At 34.8% G+C, this 19,347-nt stretch overlaps 1 protein-coding gene across 1 annotated transcript in view; it reads left to right on the plus strand.

The window, feature by feature from the left end:
* CNTLN (centlein) overlaps window positions 1–19,347 on the plus strand; it is a 320,561-nt gene that overhangs the window by 188,717 nt on the left and 112,497 nt on the right. The window contains exon 13 of the mRNA XM_036261826.1: window positions 14,957–15,057. Within this exon, the coding sequence (XP_036117719.1) occupies window positions 14,957–15,057 (101 nt within the window). The remainder of the gene's footprint in view (window positions 1–14,956; window positions 15,058–19,347) is intronic.

The raw sequence follows: 19,347 nt of genomic DNA on the forward strand, positions 1-19,347 counted from the left end.
AGGAGACTGTACCACTGGGTCCCACAGGACATTTACTCCAAAAGCCCACCCCATGAAGACTGAGAAATATAGCAGGTACATCTAATACATAATTACAAATGCAAAGAGACAACTTAAATGAGACACAGAAACAACAACCAAATTAAAGAAAAGGAAGAATCGCCAGAAAAAGATCTGAACAAGATGGAGGTAAGCAAGTTGTCAGACATAGAGTTTAGAGTAATGGTTATAAAGATGATCAAGGAACTTGGTGAGAACTACAAGGAACTAAGTGGGAACTTTGAAGAACTTAGTAGGAACTATACCAGCATGACCAAATGCATACAAATTATGAGTAAGGACCAGGCAGAAATGAATAATTCTATATATGACATCAAGAATCTGCTGGATGGAATTAAAAGCAGGCTTGATGAAGCAGAGAAATGAATAAGTGAATTGGAAGACAAGGTAGAAAAAGCACTCAAACAGAGCAGAAGAAAAAATAAATAAAAAGCATGAGGGCAATTTAAAGGAACTCTGAGACAATATGAAACAGAACAATATCTGCATTATAGGGGTACTAGAAGTAGAAGAAAGTGAGTAAGGGTTAGAGAAGCTGGTTGAAGAAGAAATAATGCCATAAAACTCACCTATGCTGGTGAAGGAAAAAGCCACCCAAGTTAAGGAAACACAGAGGGTACCAGTCAAGATGAACTTAAAGACACCCACTCCAAGACACATTATAGTTAAAATGGCAAATGTTAAAGATGAAGAGAGACTCTTAAGGGCAGTAAGAGACAGTAAGTGTCCTACAAGGGAGCTCTGATAAGGACATCAGCTGATTTCTCAACAAAAACATGTCATTCCCTTCTGGCCTGTAGTGTTTTTGTTGAGAAATCAGCTGATGTCCTTATGAGAGCTCTCTTGTAGGACACTTACTGTCTCTTACTGCCCTTAAGAGTCTCTCTTTGTCTTTAACATTTGCCATTTTAAGAGTTCATTTTAAGAGTGACATGAAGTATTTAAGGTAATGGAAAGCAAGGATCTAAAATCAGGACTACTCTATCCAGCAAAGCTATAATTCAGAATTGAAGGTGAAATAAAGAGCTTCCCAGACCAAAAAAAAAAAAAAAAGCTAAAGGAGTTTATCATCACCACACCAGCAAAGTAAGAATTGCTAAAGGGACTGCTATAAGAAGAAGAAATATATAGAGAGAGGAACATAGCCATAAATAATAAAAATGACAATAAATAAGTACCTGTCAATAACCTTGAATGAAAATGAATTAAATGCTCCAATCAAAAGGTATAGGGTAGCTAAATGGATTTAAAAACATGACCCATATATATGCTGCCTACAAGAATCCCACCTCAGAACAAAAGACTCACACAGGATGAAAGTGAAGGGATGGAAAATTTTTTCCCATGCAAATGGAAACAAACAAACAAAGCAAAAATAGCAATACTTATCTATGACAAAATAGACTTCAAATCAAAAGCCATAACAAGAGACAAGAAAGCTACTCCATAATACTACAAGGATCAACCCAACAACAGGATATAATCCTGGTAAACATATATGCACCCAATATAGGAGCAACTAAATATATTTTTAAAAGCTCTTGAAGGACTTTAAGGGAGAGATTGGCAGCAATACAGTCATAGTAGGTGACTTTAACACTGCACTGACATCACTCGATAGATCTTCCAGACAAAAAATCAATAAGGAAACAGTAACCTTAAATGACACACTAGAGCAGATGGATTTCATTGACATTTATGGAATATTTCACCCTAAAGCTGCAGAATATATAGTCTTCTCAATTGCACATGGATCATTCTCAATGATAGACCACATGTTAGAAAACAAAGAGGTCTCTACAAGTTTAAGAAGATTGAAATTATATCAGGCATCTTTTTGTATCACAGTGGCATGAAACTAGGAACCAACTACAATAAAAACACTCAAAACTTTTGAACACTGGGAGGCTAAATAGCATATTATTAAACAATGAATATGTTAACAATGATATCAAGGAAGACATCAAAAACTTCCTGGAAACAAGCAAAAATGAACATACAGCAATCCAAAATCTATGAGATGCAGAGAAAGCTGTTGTGAGAGCGAAGTTTGTAGCATTGCAGGCCTACATCAAGAAATAAGAAAAAGTTGAAATAAACAATCTAACCCTACAATGAAAAGAATTAGAAAAAGAACATTAAAAAAAAAAAAAAAAGCCCAGAGTAAATAGAAGGAAGGATATCATAATAAAGATCAGAGTGGGAAAAAAATGACATAGAGACTAAAAAATACAAAAGATCAATGAAATCAAGAGGGGATTCTTTGCAAAGATAAACAAGATTGATGAACATTTAGCCAAACTCATCAAGAAACACAGAGAGGACCCAAATAAATAAAATCAGAAATAAAAGAGGTGAATAAACAACTGACACCGCAGAAATACAAAAGATTGTAAGAAAATACTATGGACAACTATATGCTAACAAATTGGACAACTTAGGAGAAATAGACAAATTCCTAGAGACATACAGTCTTCTAAAACTCAAGCAGTAAGAATCAGAAAACCTGAACAGACCAGTAACAACAAACAAAATTGAAGAAGTAAAAAAAAAAAAAAAAAAAAAAAGTTCTGGACTGGATGGCTTCACAGGGAGATTATCAAACATTTAAAGAAGAACTAACACCTATCCTCCTCAAACTATAGAAAATTCAAGAGGAAGACTTCCAAACTTTTTTTTAATGAGGCCAGCATTATCCTAATTCTAAAACTAGAGGAAGACACTACAAAGAAATAAAATTACAGGCCAATATCCCTGTTGACTAAAAATGATAAAATCTCAGTAAAATATTAGCAAATAGGATCTAACAATACATTAAAAAGATTATACACCATGACCAAATAGGATTTATTCAGGGGATGCAAGGCTGGTACAGTATTCACAAATCAATAAATGTGATAGATCACATTAACAAAATGAAAGATAAAAATCAAATGATCATATCAATAGAGGCGCAAAAAGCATTCAACAAAATCTAGCACCCATTTTTGATAAAAACTCCCAGCAAAGAGGGATCACACCTCAACATAATAAAGGCCATATAAGACAAATCTAAGGCCAACATCAAAATCAGTGGGCAAAAATTAAAAGTGTTTTCCTTAAGAACAGGAAGCAAACAGGAATATCTACTTTCACCGTTGTTATTCAACATAGTACTAGATGTCCTGGCCACAGTGATCAGACAAGAAGAAAAAATAAAAGGTATCCAAATTAGAAAGGAGGAAGTAAAACTGTCATTATTCACAGATGACATAATATTGTACATAGAAAAGACCCTAAAGACTCCACCAAAAAACTGCTAGATTTAATAAACAAATTTGGCAAAGTAGCAAGAATCAAAAAATAACATCCAGAGATCAATGGCATTCTTATACATCAATAATCTCTCTGAAAGAGAAACTAAAACAAAACAAAACAAAAAAAACCTTTTTTACCATTGCAACAACAACAACAAAAAATAAGATACATGTGAATAAACTTAACCAAGGAGATAAAAGACCTGTGCTTGGAAAACTATAGGACATTGAAAAAAGAAATAGAGGTAGATACAAACCAGTGAAATCATTAACTGTGTTCATGGATTTGAATAATTAACATCGTTAAAATTTCCACACTACCCAAAGCAATCTATAAATTTAATGCAATCCCTATTAAAATACCAACAATATATTTCACAGATCTAGAACAAATAATCCAAAAATTTACATGGAACCAATAAAGAATCCAAGTAAACTCAGCAATCTTGAGAAAGAAGAACAAAGTTGGAGGGAATCACAATACCGGATATCAAATTATACTATAAAGCTGTTGTAATCAAAACAGCCTGGTACTGGCACAAGAACAGGCATATAGATCAATGGAACAAAAATAGAAAATCCAGAAATCGACCCAAGCCATTACACTCAATTAATATTTGATAAAGGAGACAAGAGCATACAATGGAGTAAAGACAGCCTCTTCAATAAATGATGTTGAAAAAACTAGACAGGTATATGCAAAAGGATGAAACTAGACCATCAACTTATACCATACACAAGAAGAACCTCAAAATGGATTTAAAAAACTTAAGTGTAAGTTGTGAAAGCATAAAAATCCTAGAAGAAAACATACGTAGTAAAATCTCAGACATCTCATGTGTCAGAATTTTCACAGCTATATCTCCTAAGGAAAGAGAAACAAAGGAAAAAATAAACAAATGGGACTACATCAAACTAAAAAGCTCTTCACAGCAAAAGAAACCATTCTCAAAATACAAAGGGAACCCACTGTATGGTAGAACACATTTGCCAAATATATGACATATGAGCGGTTAATTTCCAAGATATATAAAGAAGTCATACAACTCAACACCAGCAAGACAAACAATTCAATTAAAAAATGGACAAAGGATGTGAATAGACACTTCTCCAAAGAGGACTTACAGATGGCCAAGAGACATATGAAAAAGTGATATCTTACCCTTTGAGACAACATGGGTGGACCTGGAGAGTATTATTTTAAGAGAAATAAGCCAGTCAGAGAAAGACAAGTATCACATGATCTCACTTATATGGGGAATCTAATGAGCAAAATAAACTGACAAACATAATAGGTCCAGAGGCATGGAAGCATGGCACAAACTGGTGGATTTCAGAGGGAAGCGGGGAGGTGGTGCAGGCAAAGAATAACCAAACAACTTACATGCATATATGCACAATCCATAGGCACGGATAAGGTCTCGGGTGAGGTGGGAACTGCGTGGAGAGGGGCAATGGGAGACATCTGTAATATGCTCATCAATAAAGATAAATTAAAAAATATATTAATATATAAAATATATACTATATATTTAAATTACTTAACTAATAGTATTTACTGAAAGAATTCTGTAGTAAATTTTAAACCTTTAGTGATGTCAGTTTATTTTTATAAAAAAAGTTATTAAAATTATTTTCTTTAAGTGTGTTTCATCACACTCAGTCTATCTTAAAACTTTTTTTCTCTACAGAAAAGTATTAATAATGTTGAGTTTCAACGTCTGATTTGAATGCTAAAATTCATATATAAATATCACATTTTATTTTTGATGATATAGGTAACTAATACAAAATGTTTACTTATTCTAAATCTACTTCAGGCTTTAGAATGTTTTCAGTGTAGGTCAGTTGCTTCTTAGGATTCATAAGAAATAAATAGTACCATATATAATCAATGTAGGAATCTTATAGGCAAAATTATCTTCAGATGTAAAAAGACATTTAATGTGGTAATATCTTCTCTCAATATTTATAATTCCATCTAGCGGAATATAAAATTCCTTGAGAGAAAAATTTCACTCAGACATAGATTCTTAGGACTTTTTAAAATAACATGAACTATGCCCTGGCCAGTTTGGCTCAGCGGTTAGAGCATCGGCCTGCGGTCCAGAGAGACCCGGGTTTGGTTCCCGCTAAGGGCACGTACTTTGGTTGCAGTTTGTCCCCGGCCCTGGTTGGTCGTGCGGGTGGCAGCCACTCGATGTGTCCCTTCACGTCGATGTTTCTCTCTCTCTCTCCCTTCCTTTCTCTCCCTCCTACTCTATCTGTACAAAAAATTGAAAAATATCCTCGGGTGAGGATAAAAAATAAATAAATAAATAAAATAAAATAACATGAACTATGATTATGAATAAGGATGTTCATTGTGGTACTTTTGTGATAGTTAAAAATTAGAAACAAATGTCCATTAGTAGCTGATATGAGTATACTGCCGTATATTAATATGATGTGATACTATATGACATTTAACATGAATAAATTGGATCTAAATTTATCAAAGTGAAAATGCTTCAAAAGTAAAAGTTGACATAAAAGAAGTTAAATAATAGTATATTATTATATATATAGTATATTCAAGAATATATAGTATTCTTGAAAAATATAGTATTTTAAATCATAGACAGTACTATGTTTTTGTGGATACATATGTCTGTATATATGTATCCACAAAAATATAATTATATATAACTATATACACACATACTTATATAGTATTAAAACATGAAACAGAAATATACACACCAAATTAAAGATACTGGTAATTTCAGGGGCAGAAAGAAAGGTACAATAATGTATTGGGTAATACTATTATAGATGATTTAATTTTTTTACAAAAATAAAAGCTATGTGTTAAATATGACATGTTAGTGTTTTTAAATCTCGATGGTTGGTACATTAGTGTTGGTTATACTATTCTCCATAATTATTTTAATGTTTGAAATATTATTTCTGTTTTTAAGTATGTACACAATGTCCCAGAAATTACATTTCTAGTTAAAAACACTGAAGCAGTCTAAATGTGATACACCACATAAATAAATTGAAGAATAAAAACCACATGATCATATCAATAGATGCTGAAAAAGCCTTTGACAAAATCCAGCATCCATTTCTGATAAAAACGCTCAGCAGTGTGGGAATTGAGGGATCATACCTAGACATAATAAAGGCCATATATGAAAGACCTACAGCCAACATCATACTCAATGGGCAAAAACTAAAAGCATTTCCCTTAAGAACAGGAACAAGGCAAGGATGCCCACTTTCGCCACTCCTATTTAACATAGTACTGGAAGTCTTAGCCACAGCAATCAGACAGGAAGAAAAAATAAAAGGGATCCAAATTGGAAAGGAGGAAGTGAAATTGTCATTATTTGCAGATGACATGATACTGTACATAGAAAAACCCAAAGACTCCACCAAAAGCTTACTAGACTTAATAAATGAATTTGGCAAAGTAGCAGGATACAAAATTAACGTCAAGAAATCGATGGCATTCTTATACACCAATGATGAACTCACAGAAAGAGAAACTAGGCAAACAATCCCATTTACCATTGCGGCAAAAAAATTAAGATACCTAGGAATAAACTTAACCAAAGAGATAAAGGACCTATTCGCAGAAAACTACAGATCTTTGAAAAATGAAATAGAGCAAGATGTAAAAAAGTGGAAGAACATACCCTGTTCATGGATTGGGAGAATTAACATCATTAAAATGTCCATATTACCCAAAGCAATCTATAGATTCAACGCAATCCCCATCAAAATACCAACGGCATACTTCAAAGAATTAGAACAATTACTTCAAAAGTTCATATGGAACCAAAAAAGGCCTTGAATAGCCACAGCAATCTTGAAAAGGAAGAACAAAGTTGGAGGGATCACAATACCAGATTTCAGGTTATACTACAAAGCCACCATAATCAAAACAGCCTGGTACTGGCACAAGAACAGGTATATAGACCAGTGGAACAGAATAGAGAACCCAGAAATGGACCCTAGGCAATATGCTCAATTAATATTTGACAAAGGTGGCAAGAGCATACAGTGGAGTAAGGACAGCCTCTTTAATAAATGGTGCTGGGAAAATTGGACAGCTACTTGCCGAAAAATGAAACTAGACCATCAACTTACACCCTACACCAAAATAAACTCAAAATGGATAAAAGACTTAAATGTAACTCATGAATCCATAAAAATCCTAGAGGAGACTGTGGGCAACAAAATCTCAGACATCATATGCAGCAGAATTTTTACTGACACATCACCTAAGGCAATAGAAACAAAGGAGAAAATGAACACATGGGACTACATCAAACTCAAAAGCTTCTGCACAGCGAAAGATACAATCATCAAAACGGAAAGGCTACCCACTGTATGGGAGAGCATAATTGCCAATGATATATCAGATAAGGGGTTAATTTCCAATACATATAGAGTGCTCATACAACTCCACAAAAGGAAGACAAAGAATCCAATTAAAAAATGGGCAGAGGAACTAAATAGACACCTCTCCAAACAGGACATACAAATGGCTAAGAGACATATGAAGAAATGTTCATCATCACTAATCATCAGAGAGATGCAAATCAAAACAACAATGAGGTATCACCTCACACCGGTCAGAATGGCCGCCATCAACAAATCATCAAACAACAAGTGTTGGCGAGGGTGTGGAGAAAAGGGGACTCTAGTACACTGTTGGTGGGAATGCAGACTGGTGCAGCCACTATGGAAAACAATATGGTGTCACCTCAAAAAATTAAAAATTGAACTCCCATTTGACCCAGTGATCCCACTTCTAGGAATATACCCTAAGAAGCCTGAAACACCAATCAGAAAGAATATATGTACCCCCATCTTTGTAGCAGCACTATTTACAATCGCTAAGATCTGGAAACAGCCCAAGTGCCCATCAGTAGACGAATGGATTAAAAAGCTGTGGTACATATACACAATGGAGTACTACGCAGCGGTAAGAAAGAAAGATCTCTTATCCTTTGAGACTACATGGAGGGACCTGGAAAGTATCATCCTAAGTGAAACAAGCCAAGCAGAGAAAGACAAATTTCATATGATCTCACTGATTTCTGGAATATAATGAACATAACAGTTTGAGGACAATCCCCTAAGGAGTGGGGAGCTGAGAGAGGGATGAACAACAGAATTTATATGCATGTAGGCATGAACAGTGGACATGGACAACAATCGGGGGAAGGGGCAAGGAGGGAAGGGGGAGGGGGGGACCACTCGGGGAAAAAAGGAGAATCATTTGTAACAAAAATTAATCAATAAAAAAAAACAAAAAAACACTGAAGCAGTTTTGTATATAGGCACATATATAAGGATGTTCACTACAGCATTGTTTATAATTATGAAAAACTGGAAACAACCAAAATATTGGGTGATATAAGTGTATAGCTAAAAGTTCCAAGAACTTCAGTTTTTAAAAGCTATTATAATTAGTAGAATATTTTACCTTATACCATACACTATAATCAATTCTAGATAGACTACTGATCTAACTGTGAAGGATTAAATAATTTAGCTTTCAGAGGAAAACATAGGAGAACATCTTTTTGACTTTGTAGTAGGTCAGGGTTTCTTAAACCAGATTTAAAAAGGATTAAATCTAATCTAAAAATTGATAAACTGGACTATATTAAAATAAAAAAATATATATTCATTGAAAGATACTCTTAAATGCATTAAAAGGCAAGTTTCAGAGTGAAAAGAGAGATTCACAGTATATATGTACAGCAAAGTACTAGCATCCAAAATATATGAAGAATTCCTATGAATAAGTAAGAAAGGACAGTCAACCCAATAGAATATGAGCAAAATGCTTGAACAGATATTTCACAAAATAGCACATTCAAATGGCCAAAGCTCATATGAAAAGTACTCATGTTGATTTGTCGTCTTCTAGTATGTTTTAAAATTTGAAGCCTACATCAGATCTTTCTCCTTTTCTAATATAATCATATGCTGTAGATGTCCATATAAGCACTCTTTTAGCACCTCACAAATTTTGAAATGTTGTGTTTCAATTTTTTGCAAGTTCAAAATATTTTCTAATTCTTGGAATTAGTATTTAAAAGTAGATTTCTTAATTTCACCCAGTTGTGAATTTTTCCTGAAATCCTTCTGGTAATCATTTCTAATTTAATTATACTGTGGTCACAGAAGATATTTTGCATGACTTAGATCTTAAATTTTATTGAGAATTACCGTATGGTCCAAGGTCTAGTTTTACCTTGGTGAAAATTTGATGGCACTTGAATGTGTATCTTGCTGTTATTGGGTGTAATGTTTTATAAACGCTTATTAGGTAAAGAGTATTCATAGTGCTTTTTAAATATTCTATATCCTTATGGATTTCCACCCACTTTTTCTGTTGACTACTGAGAAAAGTGTGTGAGAAAAAATAAACAAAACTTTTCAATGTTAAAAACAAATAAACAAACATTCAGTTTTAACATTTTCAGATTTCTTTTTTCTTTTCTTTTTTTAATACCTCATCAGCGCAGGTTTAGGGTATCCTTTACCTGATGCTTGCTTATCCCTACCCTACTCATTAGAATGACCCTGTGGAGTTCCTTCTTGAATGCCCTTTGTGTTCAATAGAGATTCTCCTCTTTAGTTAACAATTCAGATGTCTCCCAGTGCTGTGTGAACTCTAATTTTCTTTATAGCTGTGGTTGTTTTCTGCCTGCCTTATTTAGTTTTGTACTATGCATATGCAACAAAATATTAACCACAGACTCAAGAAAATTCTTATGTAGATTTCTGTAGGTCTTTCTCTTTGTAGCTTTCTCCTCTCTGGGTACTGGGCTTTATAAATACCAGCCATTTCAGCCTTCCCAACGTCCAAGCACCCTTTATAAAAATATATTTTATTTTATTTTTATTTATTTATTTTATCCTCACCTGAGGACTTTTTTTCCATTTTTTGTTCAGATAGAGTGGGAGGGAGAGAGAGGGAGAGAGAGAGAGAGAAACATTGACGTGAAAGGGATACATCGAGTGGCTGCCACTCGCACGACTCAACCAGGGCCGGGGACAAACTGCAACCGAGGTACATGCCCTTAGCGGGAACCAAATCCGGGTCTCTCTGGACCGTACGCCGTCACTCTAACTGCTGAGCCAAACTGGCCAGGGCTATATTTTATTTTATTTTATTTTTTTATTTATTTATTTATTTATTTATTTATTTATTTATTTATTTATTTAATTTCATTTTATTTCTTTTTTTCCTCACCCGAGGTCACTTTTCCATTTTTTTTGTTCAGATAGAGTGGGAAGGAGAGAGAGGAAGAGAGAGAAACATCGATGTGAAAGGGACACATCGAGTGGCTGCCACCGGCACGACCGAACCAGGGCCGGGGACAAACTGCAATCGAGGTACATGCCCTTAGCGGGAACCGAACCCGGGTCTCTTGCGACCACAGGCTGATGCTCTAACCACTGAGCAAAACTGGGCAGGGCTGTTTTATTTGATTTTGAAGAGAGAGAGAAGCCTCAATGTGAGATAGAAACATCGACTGGTTGCCTCCTGTATGCACCCCAACTGGGGGTGAAACCCGCAACCTGGGTTTGTGCCCTGACTGAGAATTGAACCCTTGACCTTTCAGTGCACAAGACTATGCTCAACCAACTAAGCCATACTGGCCAGGGTTCCAATCTCCTTTCTTTCAATTTAGTGGAGCCCCTTTCTCCCTGCATCATGGTGTGAAGAGTTACTCCTGGCAGAAGTCTGGGCTGTCATTTCAGGGCTCTCTTGTTGGCGGAATCCCAATGTTTTCCCTTGGGATTGCCTGCTTGGGCATGCTGGCCAAAAGAAATGCATAAAATGGAGTTTGCAGTATAGAAAGGGAAAATAGTTTAATATTGAATTGGCCAATATGGAGATGGAGAGCTAGTGCTTTAACTAAACCAATATCTCAATGGCATGTAGATTATAGATTATATAGGACAAAATCACATGATACTGTGGGTTAGTTGTGCATAATTAATCATTTCTTCAGGTCTTGTCCAGCTGTTGCCAGGGGAAATAGGATTCTTTCACTCTATCACAGGAAATGCATTTTAACAGTATATGCATAGGAGAATGAGGTGTAGTAACAAGATTTTTTGGAGTGAAGATAAAGGACTGTCCTCAGGTTCCTGATGTCTTATCTATGACCAGGTGCCTCAGCTTCCTCTCTCCTTCTCGCTGTGGGAGAAGTCCAGCCACTAGGACCTCACTAAGCCCAAACCCAGAGGTGGTGTGCTGTTAGCTTGGCATCCGAGGCTCTAGTAGTCCAGCATAGTCTCTGTTCCCATCTGGCCAGCTTTTGGTGCTGCTACACCCAGGCCCTTGTGGCTGTTAAGGAGAGAAAGAAGGAGCAAATGCCCCTCTATCCCTTGGGCTTTTGTGGAGCTTTGATTATGTTACCTTGGCCTTGGGAGAGAGTAGGCTTTCTTTCAAACTATCCAATTGCTTTCTTTCTTTTTTTTTTTTAAATCTTCACCCGAGGATATTTTTACATTTATCTTCAGACAGAGTGGGAAGGAGAGAGAGCGAGCAAGAGAGAAACATCGATGTGAGAGAGACACATCAATTGGTTGCCACCCAAACCAGAGCTGGGGACGAACTGCAGCTGGAATGAACTAGGGCTTCCTTGGTCTGCAGGCCGACGCTCTAACCACTGAGCAAAGTCGGTCAGGGCCAATTGCTTTCTTTCTTCTTTCCAGGTTTATGCTGAGCCTTCCCCCTATTTAATCCCTTTTCTAGATCTTCTTGGGTTCCATGCCCTTATCCTATCTGATCTTTTTTTTCAGGCTAGACTCCTCCCCTTTATGGTCCCTATTTTGGCTCAAAGTTCTGCTTTGTCATCTGACTTGACATCTTGGCTTCCATTAAGCATGTACCTAGCTGAAGAATTTCCCCTTGCCTGCTTCCTTCTGCCACCCACCCAGTCTGTTGGAAGAGATTGGTTGTTCCCCAGGGAGATTGGAAAACTGGTCTTTTCTGCCTGCTCCTGCCTAATTTAGGGATTAAGTCCCCTTGGTGGAGGATGCAGCTGTCCCCAGAGATGTCTGTGAAACTGTAACTTCCTCGTTAATCTGGCTTAATTAGATGTCTGGCTCAGTTCTCTTTTGTTAATACCTAACTAGCTACCTATGCTAACACAGTTTTATGGGCAAGTAGCCAGGGGGTCATTCAATTTAGGGCTCAGTAACTGAAACATAATTTAGGTTAAGATATCTATTTTAGCCTGAACCATGTGACTGTTAGGCAGGTCTGGGTTTATTCTCTTCTACTGCCTCAGGGGTTGCTGATAATCTGGGCAAAAGACTAAATCTGGGTGTTGGGGGAGATAATTTCTAGAGCTAGGATTTAAAACTAAATTAAGTCCGGCCGGTATGACACAGTGGTTGAGCATCGACCCACGCACCAAGAGGTGGCTGGTTCAATTCCCAGTCAGGACACATGCCCAGGTTGTGGGCCTGATCCCCAATGGATGTTCTCTCTCATGGATGTTTCTGTCTCTCTCTCTCACTTCCTCTCAAAATTCAATACAGAAAAAAAAAAGTTAAAAACAAAACAAAACTAAATTTAATCAGTTGTAAGGACTCTAACTTTCACTTTATTGATTTTGTCTCCCTCGGAGATCATAGTTCTTTGCTAGTTATTGTCCAGCATCTGAATATAATCAATTCATATATTTGTCCAATAAGAAGTAGATTCTGAATTGTGGTCCTCATACCCAACAGAGTATAAATTTCAAACACAAAATTAAGTGAATAGTCAGTAGATAGGCAATATTCATTTCGTTCAGGAGTGCCTGGGCACTGACTCTGTCAGCCTTTCCTCCAAACAGCCAGTGAGATGTGGTTTCCTTGAAACTTAGTTTGACTCAAGAATAAGGTGGCCCCTAATGTTTATAAATACTTCTTATAGAAGTAGGGATTATGTGAGTTCTTCCTGAAAAAGAACAAACTGTAAGTATAAAATATCTCTAAAGGAGCAAGAAATAACATTTCCAACAACTATAGCTCTTTGTTCTGCTGGGTTAGTGATCTAAGCGCCAAGGAAAACTAAATTGAGATGACCTCCATCTGCTTTTTCTTTGTGGGGGCATCTTGCTTCAGTTTGTTCCATGTTCTAAGCTAAACAAAGCAGGAACCTAATCCAAACTTGATTTGATTACATTTTCTCTATTTCTCTTTTTGACTTCTTCCGATTTGAAAATTTTATATTTGTTTTTCTTTCTTTAAATGCTTTTTCTTAAAATTATAACATACATCATTTATTTGACAATGTCCAAAGTTCATCAGTACATCTATCCTGGTACAACAATGCAAAGATTGTAAAATGCTTTACCTCTGATCCTTTCCATTTTCTCATATGATTTTGTTGTTCAGAACTTTAGTCCTACCTTATTATCTCTACCTTCATTCCAATATTGTTATGATTGCTTTGCATATAATATTTGTTTAGCCTCATGTATACATTTAAAAATGTCTGTCATTATCATTGCCTATTTTGTTTTCATTCATTACTTTTGAGTTTATTTTTTTACTTAAAAAATATTTTTAATAGCTCTTTCATCTATGATGCATGAATAGTAAACCTTGGAATGTGTAAAATAATTACTTATTTTCCTTCTGACCTTTCTTGTTTATGAGAAATGTGCTGTCATTTCAAAGTTCTTTAGTTGCTATTGATTTTTCTTTGCGATTTGGTGGATTTTAAAATTGTCTCTTTTTCTTTGGTATCCTACATTTTCACTATGTTTCTAAGTGTGAATAGTTTTATTTATCCTGTTTGCATTTTTTGATGCTTTCTTAATCTGTTTATTTGTACTTTTTCTCAGTTCTCAATCTTCAGTCCTTGCATTTTGAATAATGTCTCTCCCCTCTTCCCCCAAATCTTCTCAGTTCTCTCCTTGAATAATTTCTATTAGTTGCTTTCTGGACTTTTCATTCCAACACACTTTATACATCCTTACTGTTTTCCTTTTCTTTGTTTCTTTGTATGGTCTTTGATTTTACCAATTTTCATTAGCTTTTCTGTGAGCTATTTTAACCCATCCACTGAGCTTCAAATTTCAATTACTATGTTATTATTATTAATAGTTTTAGTTTTATTGATCATTTCTATATATTTTTTTGTTTTATTTTTTATTTGTCTTCTTTTGTTTTGTAAATCCCTATTTTAAAAAATATATGTTACATCTTTTTCATTCCTTCAACATTAAAAAATTTTTTTGTTAATCCTCACCTGAGCATATTTTTTCCATTGATGTTTAGAGAGAGTGGAAGGAGGGAAGGAGGGAGGGGGACAGACAGAGAGAGAAACACTGATGTGAGAGAGACACATCAATCAGTTGCTTCCCAAACTCACCCCAAGTGGGGCTAGAGGTTGAACCTACAATCCAGGTATGTGCCATTGATCCAGAATTGAACCTGTGACTCTTTAGCACCTATATGTTCTATCAACTGAGCAACACCAGCCAGAGTTAATTTGTGTATTTTAAAATAACCTGCTGCCATTATTTGTTTGTTATGTTATTCTTTTAAATAATTACTTACCATGTTAATTTTTATAGGATGAATCTTCAGGAAGAATTGGATAAACTTAAAGTGCATATATCTATTGACAAAGCAACAATACAAGAATTGAATACACAGATAGCAGAGAAAAGAGAAGGTAAATTTTTTTTTTTTATCCTCACCTGAGGACATACATCTATTTTTTGTTCAGATAGAGTTGGGAGGGAGAGAGAGAGAGAGAGAGAGAGAGAGAGAAACATCGACATGAAAGGGACACATCGAGTGACTGCCACCCGCACGACCCAACCAGGGTCGGGGACAAACTGTAACCAAGGTACGTGCCCTTAGCGGGAACCAAACCCAGGTCTCTCTGGACCGCAGCCTGACACTCTAACTGCTGAGCCAAACCGGCCAGGGCAAGAGAAGGTAAATTTTTGTGAGAATAAATATTTAATGTAGGCGTTTTTAAGTTACCTAGTTCTTGATGTTTTATTTTCAACTTCTTCTAAGAATCATACACTTTCCCCCTTTTCCCACTGCTTTGTAGTTGATATCTCATTAACATTTTTACCTCTCATGGGAAAGTTAAATAGGACACCTAAAAGTCAGTAAACTTTTCATTTATTAAAAATTCAAATAAGGTACATTTTCTAAGGAAAAGAACATAATTTGTTTTTATTATTTATTGATAAAGTTTTACTAGCTTTTTGTTTTTTTTAAATCCTCACCTGAGAATAGTTTTTCATTGATTTTCAGACAGAGCAGTAGTGAGGGAAGGAGAGAGAGAGAGAGTGAGAGAGAGAGAAACATCTATGTGAAAGAGATACATCTCTTGGTTGCCTCCCGCATGACCCCGACCAGGGTGAGGGATCAAACCACAACCAAGGTTCATGCCCTTGACCAGAATTGAATCCTTAACTCTTTGGTCTGTGGGCTTATGCTCTAACTGTTGACATTTGTTCTGGAATCAAAATTTCAGAGTTAGAATGAACTTGGGTATCTGCAATTTTGCAACCTGCCTGCCTAATAGCCTCAGTGTTCAGTAAGAAGGAATGTATCCATTCCAATGCAAATGTATTCCTCTGTTAAAATCAAGATAACTATGTTTACTATAAGACTTCTGTCTATACTTTAACACCTTATTAGAAAAAAAGTAAATAAGGTTGATTTGACAGGATTTCTTCTTATTTGACCTTGATACAGTTTAATTGTTACCAATTAACATATGTTTTAGGTGTTGATAATTTATACTTCATAATTAAATTTTCATGTACCACTCATCTGGCTATTGTCCCAATTATTATTTTTATTTCAATTGCTTTTACATAGGTCACTGGTGTCTTGTCAGGGCCAATATTTGAACCCCTTTATTTTACACCATTGATTGATATATAATATTTTAAGTTTACCCTTTTCATTGGTTTCTGAAACATTTGTTTTTCCTGTTTCACCTTCAACATTTCTTTCCTGTATCTTCTCAATTTTCTACTGGAACTTCTTTCCATTTTTTTCTCCTTAACTATTGGGATTCTCTAATACTGATCCTTGGTTTACTTCCAAAAAACAATAACTTTGTTGTTTTGGAAAAAATATGCATTTTAAAAACATTCAAGCAATAAGAAAGAATGAAAAAAAGAAAACAAAGTAATTCACAAACATGTAAAAACCAGAATTTAATTATTAAATAATTATCAGCTCAAAAGTCTTTTCATATTAATATAGAAAGAAGCCTAGATAGAGAAATTAAGTAAAAAATGAATTATAATATATATATTTTTAAAAAAGAGATATTTACATATTTTTAGAAATTTTGAACCAACCAAATAAAAACATATAAAAATAAAGGAACTGTTGTTGAACTTCAGATAAATGTTTTACTACTTCAAGAGATATTAACTTCCTAACGTCCCTACTGAGATTAAAAAGAAAATTTGCTAAGTTATTGAAGATGGAATTACTTTGTAATTTTTAAAATATATATTTTAATTTCAGGATATGTTAAAAATTAACACATTGCCTTGTAAGATGAAAAAACCATAATTTTTGCAAAATATTTTGTTTCCAATTCATCTTGAGTTTTTTTCATTAATTACCTGTTAATTTTGTCAAAGTCTATAAATTTATATATTGCACCAATGATTTCCTAGTTTTAAATTCTTGCAGGCACACCTCAGAGATATTGTAGGTTTGGTTCCACATAAAAGCAAATATTGCAGTAAAGCAAGTCATGTGAATTTTTTTGGTTTCCCAGTATATATAAAGGTTATGTTTTATTATACTGTAGGCTATTAAGTATGCTAGGGCATTATGTTGAATGAAACAATGTACATACCTTAGTTAAAAGTACTTTATTGCTAAAAACTGCTAACAATCATCTGAACCTTTGATGAGGCATAATCTTTTGCTGGTGGAGGTTCTTGCCTTGATGTTGATGAAAATGCAGTGTCTGTGGAGTGCAGTGAAGTAAAGCACAAGAAAATTAGGTATGTCTGTATATAGTGATCTCAGTACTCATCACATTTGTTTAAAGCCATGGGCTTTCTATTATGAGTTCTTTATTTTGGATTATTTCTTGGTTGGAAGATATAATTGAAAGTATGGTTTGTTTCAAGAAGGAATCAAAATAGTCATATTTGTAGAAGTTTATGTGTTTGAGAATATGTTTCAACTCCTTGCTTTGGATGTAACTTGCTTTTGCTATGTATTTGAGTTTATACCTTTTTCAATTTGCTTTTCTGAAATTTAAATAGACTATGTCCTGACATGCTTTGTTTTAAATTATGTTTTCTTAGATTATCTATGTAACTTATTATTTGTTAATTAAGATTTTCCTTCAGTCCATTTTTAATACTCTAATTCAAGGGCATTGCTTATCTTTATGCTACACACACACACACACACACACACACAGAGTCTGATTTTATATCTGTTTTCTTTTGATTCTTTAATCTTTGTCTTTTTCTTCTACAATTAGTTTATCTCCAGTAATTCAGTTTTTAGCTATGCATGTTGTTTCCTTTATTCTTTCTGTTATTTCATTTAGATCTACAGTGATGTTTTTTATTCTTTTTTTTTTTGGTTGGTACATGCCCCTAGCGGGAACTGAACCCGGGACTCTCTGGTCCGCAGGCCGACTCTCCAACTGCTGAGCCAAATTGGCCAGAGCTTGATTCTTAATTTATTGCCTTAACACTTCAAATTACCACTTTTTTCCTGTGGATGTCTTATCATCTCTTTACTGAGCTTATTCATATAATATGAAATTCAGGGGTTGGGTAGGTTCTTCGTTTACCTGTTTTCTTCCAGACTGAATTTTAAGTCTATATTTTGTTAAGTGTTCAGATCAGTCTACCTAATAGAGATTTTTTTCCTGGTCTGGAAGGGGTGATCCCAGTGATTCAAATTGTTACTTGTCTTTAGCCTGTAGTCTTAGATGTAACCAACTGTATGTTCTTGTCTTTCTTTGAAAACCATTTTTTGCTGTTCTTCATTCCTTTCTGTAGATCCAGATTTATATTTGGTATCATTTTCTTTCTCCTTGAAGGAATCCCTTTAATATTTTTTGGAGTACACATCTGCTGGTGATTAATTTTTTCAGCTTTTATACACTTGAAAAAGAATCTCTATTTTTGAAAGATATTTTTAATAAGTATAGAATTCTTCATTGACAATTTTATTTGTACATTAAAATTTTTACTCTACTATCTTCTGGCTAAAATTATTTCTGGTGAGAATTCTGTTATTCTTATATATTTTTTGACCCTATGTAAGTGTCTATTTTTTCTCACTCTACTTTTTGGAGCATGAACTACTGTGGGGCCTGTGTGAGTTTTGGAGATAGTTTTCTTTAGACCTTTTAGGTAGATCTTTTTTTTGGGTTCTTTACTCATGTACTTAACTAAAGACTCAACGGGGACCTTCTGTAGATCTTTAGGGCTCTTTCTGTCTCTGAGAAGATCACTTCTCTCTGGCACTTTTTCCCGCAAACTCTTGCTTCCTTGGCCTTCCTAGACTCTGGTATCTGTCTCTTCAATTGAGGAAGATCAAGATCACCAGACTCCATTTAGGTCCCCGATTTCTGTGCTGTGACCTGGAAATTCTGTATAGGGCAGTAAGCTGGAGAAATCATAGAGCTCATTTCATATGTTTTCCTGCTTTCAAGGATGTCTACCTTGTATTATCTCTTGCCTGATGTCTGAAAGCTGTTATTTCATATATTTTGTCTAGTTTTTGGTTATAAAATATGGAAGGGTAAATCTGATGTCTCTGAATTACTTTTATTATCATTGAACATATTTTTCTGGGATTAAAATCCAAAATCTTTTTTTAATTAAATTATTTTTATTAATTTGTTTTTTAAAATCCTAAATCTTTATGACTAGTAGCCTCTCTCCAAGTACCAGATGTATATTTCTTATTTCCTACTACATATTTTTCCCTGGCTATT

The sequence above is a fragment of the Molossus molossus genome, unplaced genomic scaffold, assembly GCF_014108415.1.
Source record: "Molossus molossus isolate mMolMol1 unplaced genomic scaffold, mMolMol1.p scaffold_m16_p_14, whole genome shotgun sequence".
Classification (NCBI taxonomy): Eukaryota; Metazoa; Chordata; class Mammalia; order Chiroptera; family Molossidae; genus Molossus; species Molossus molossus.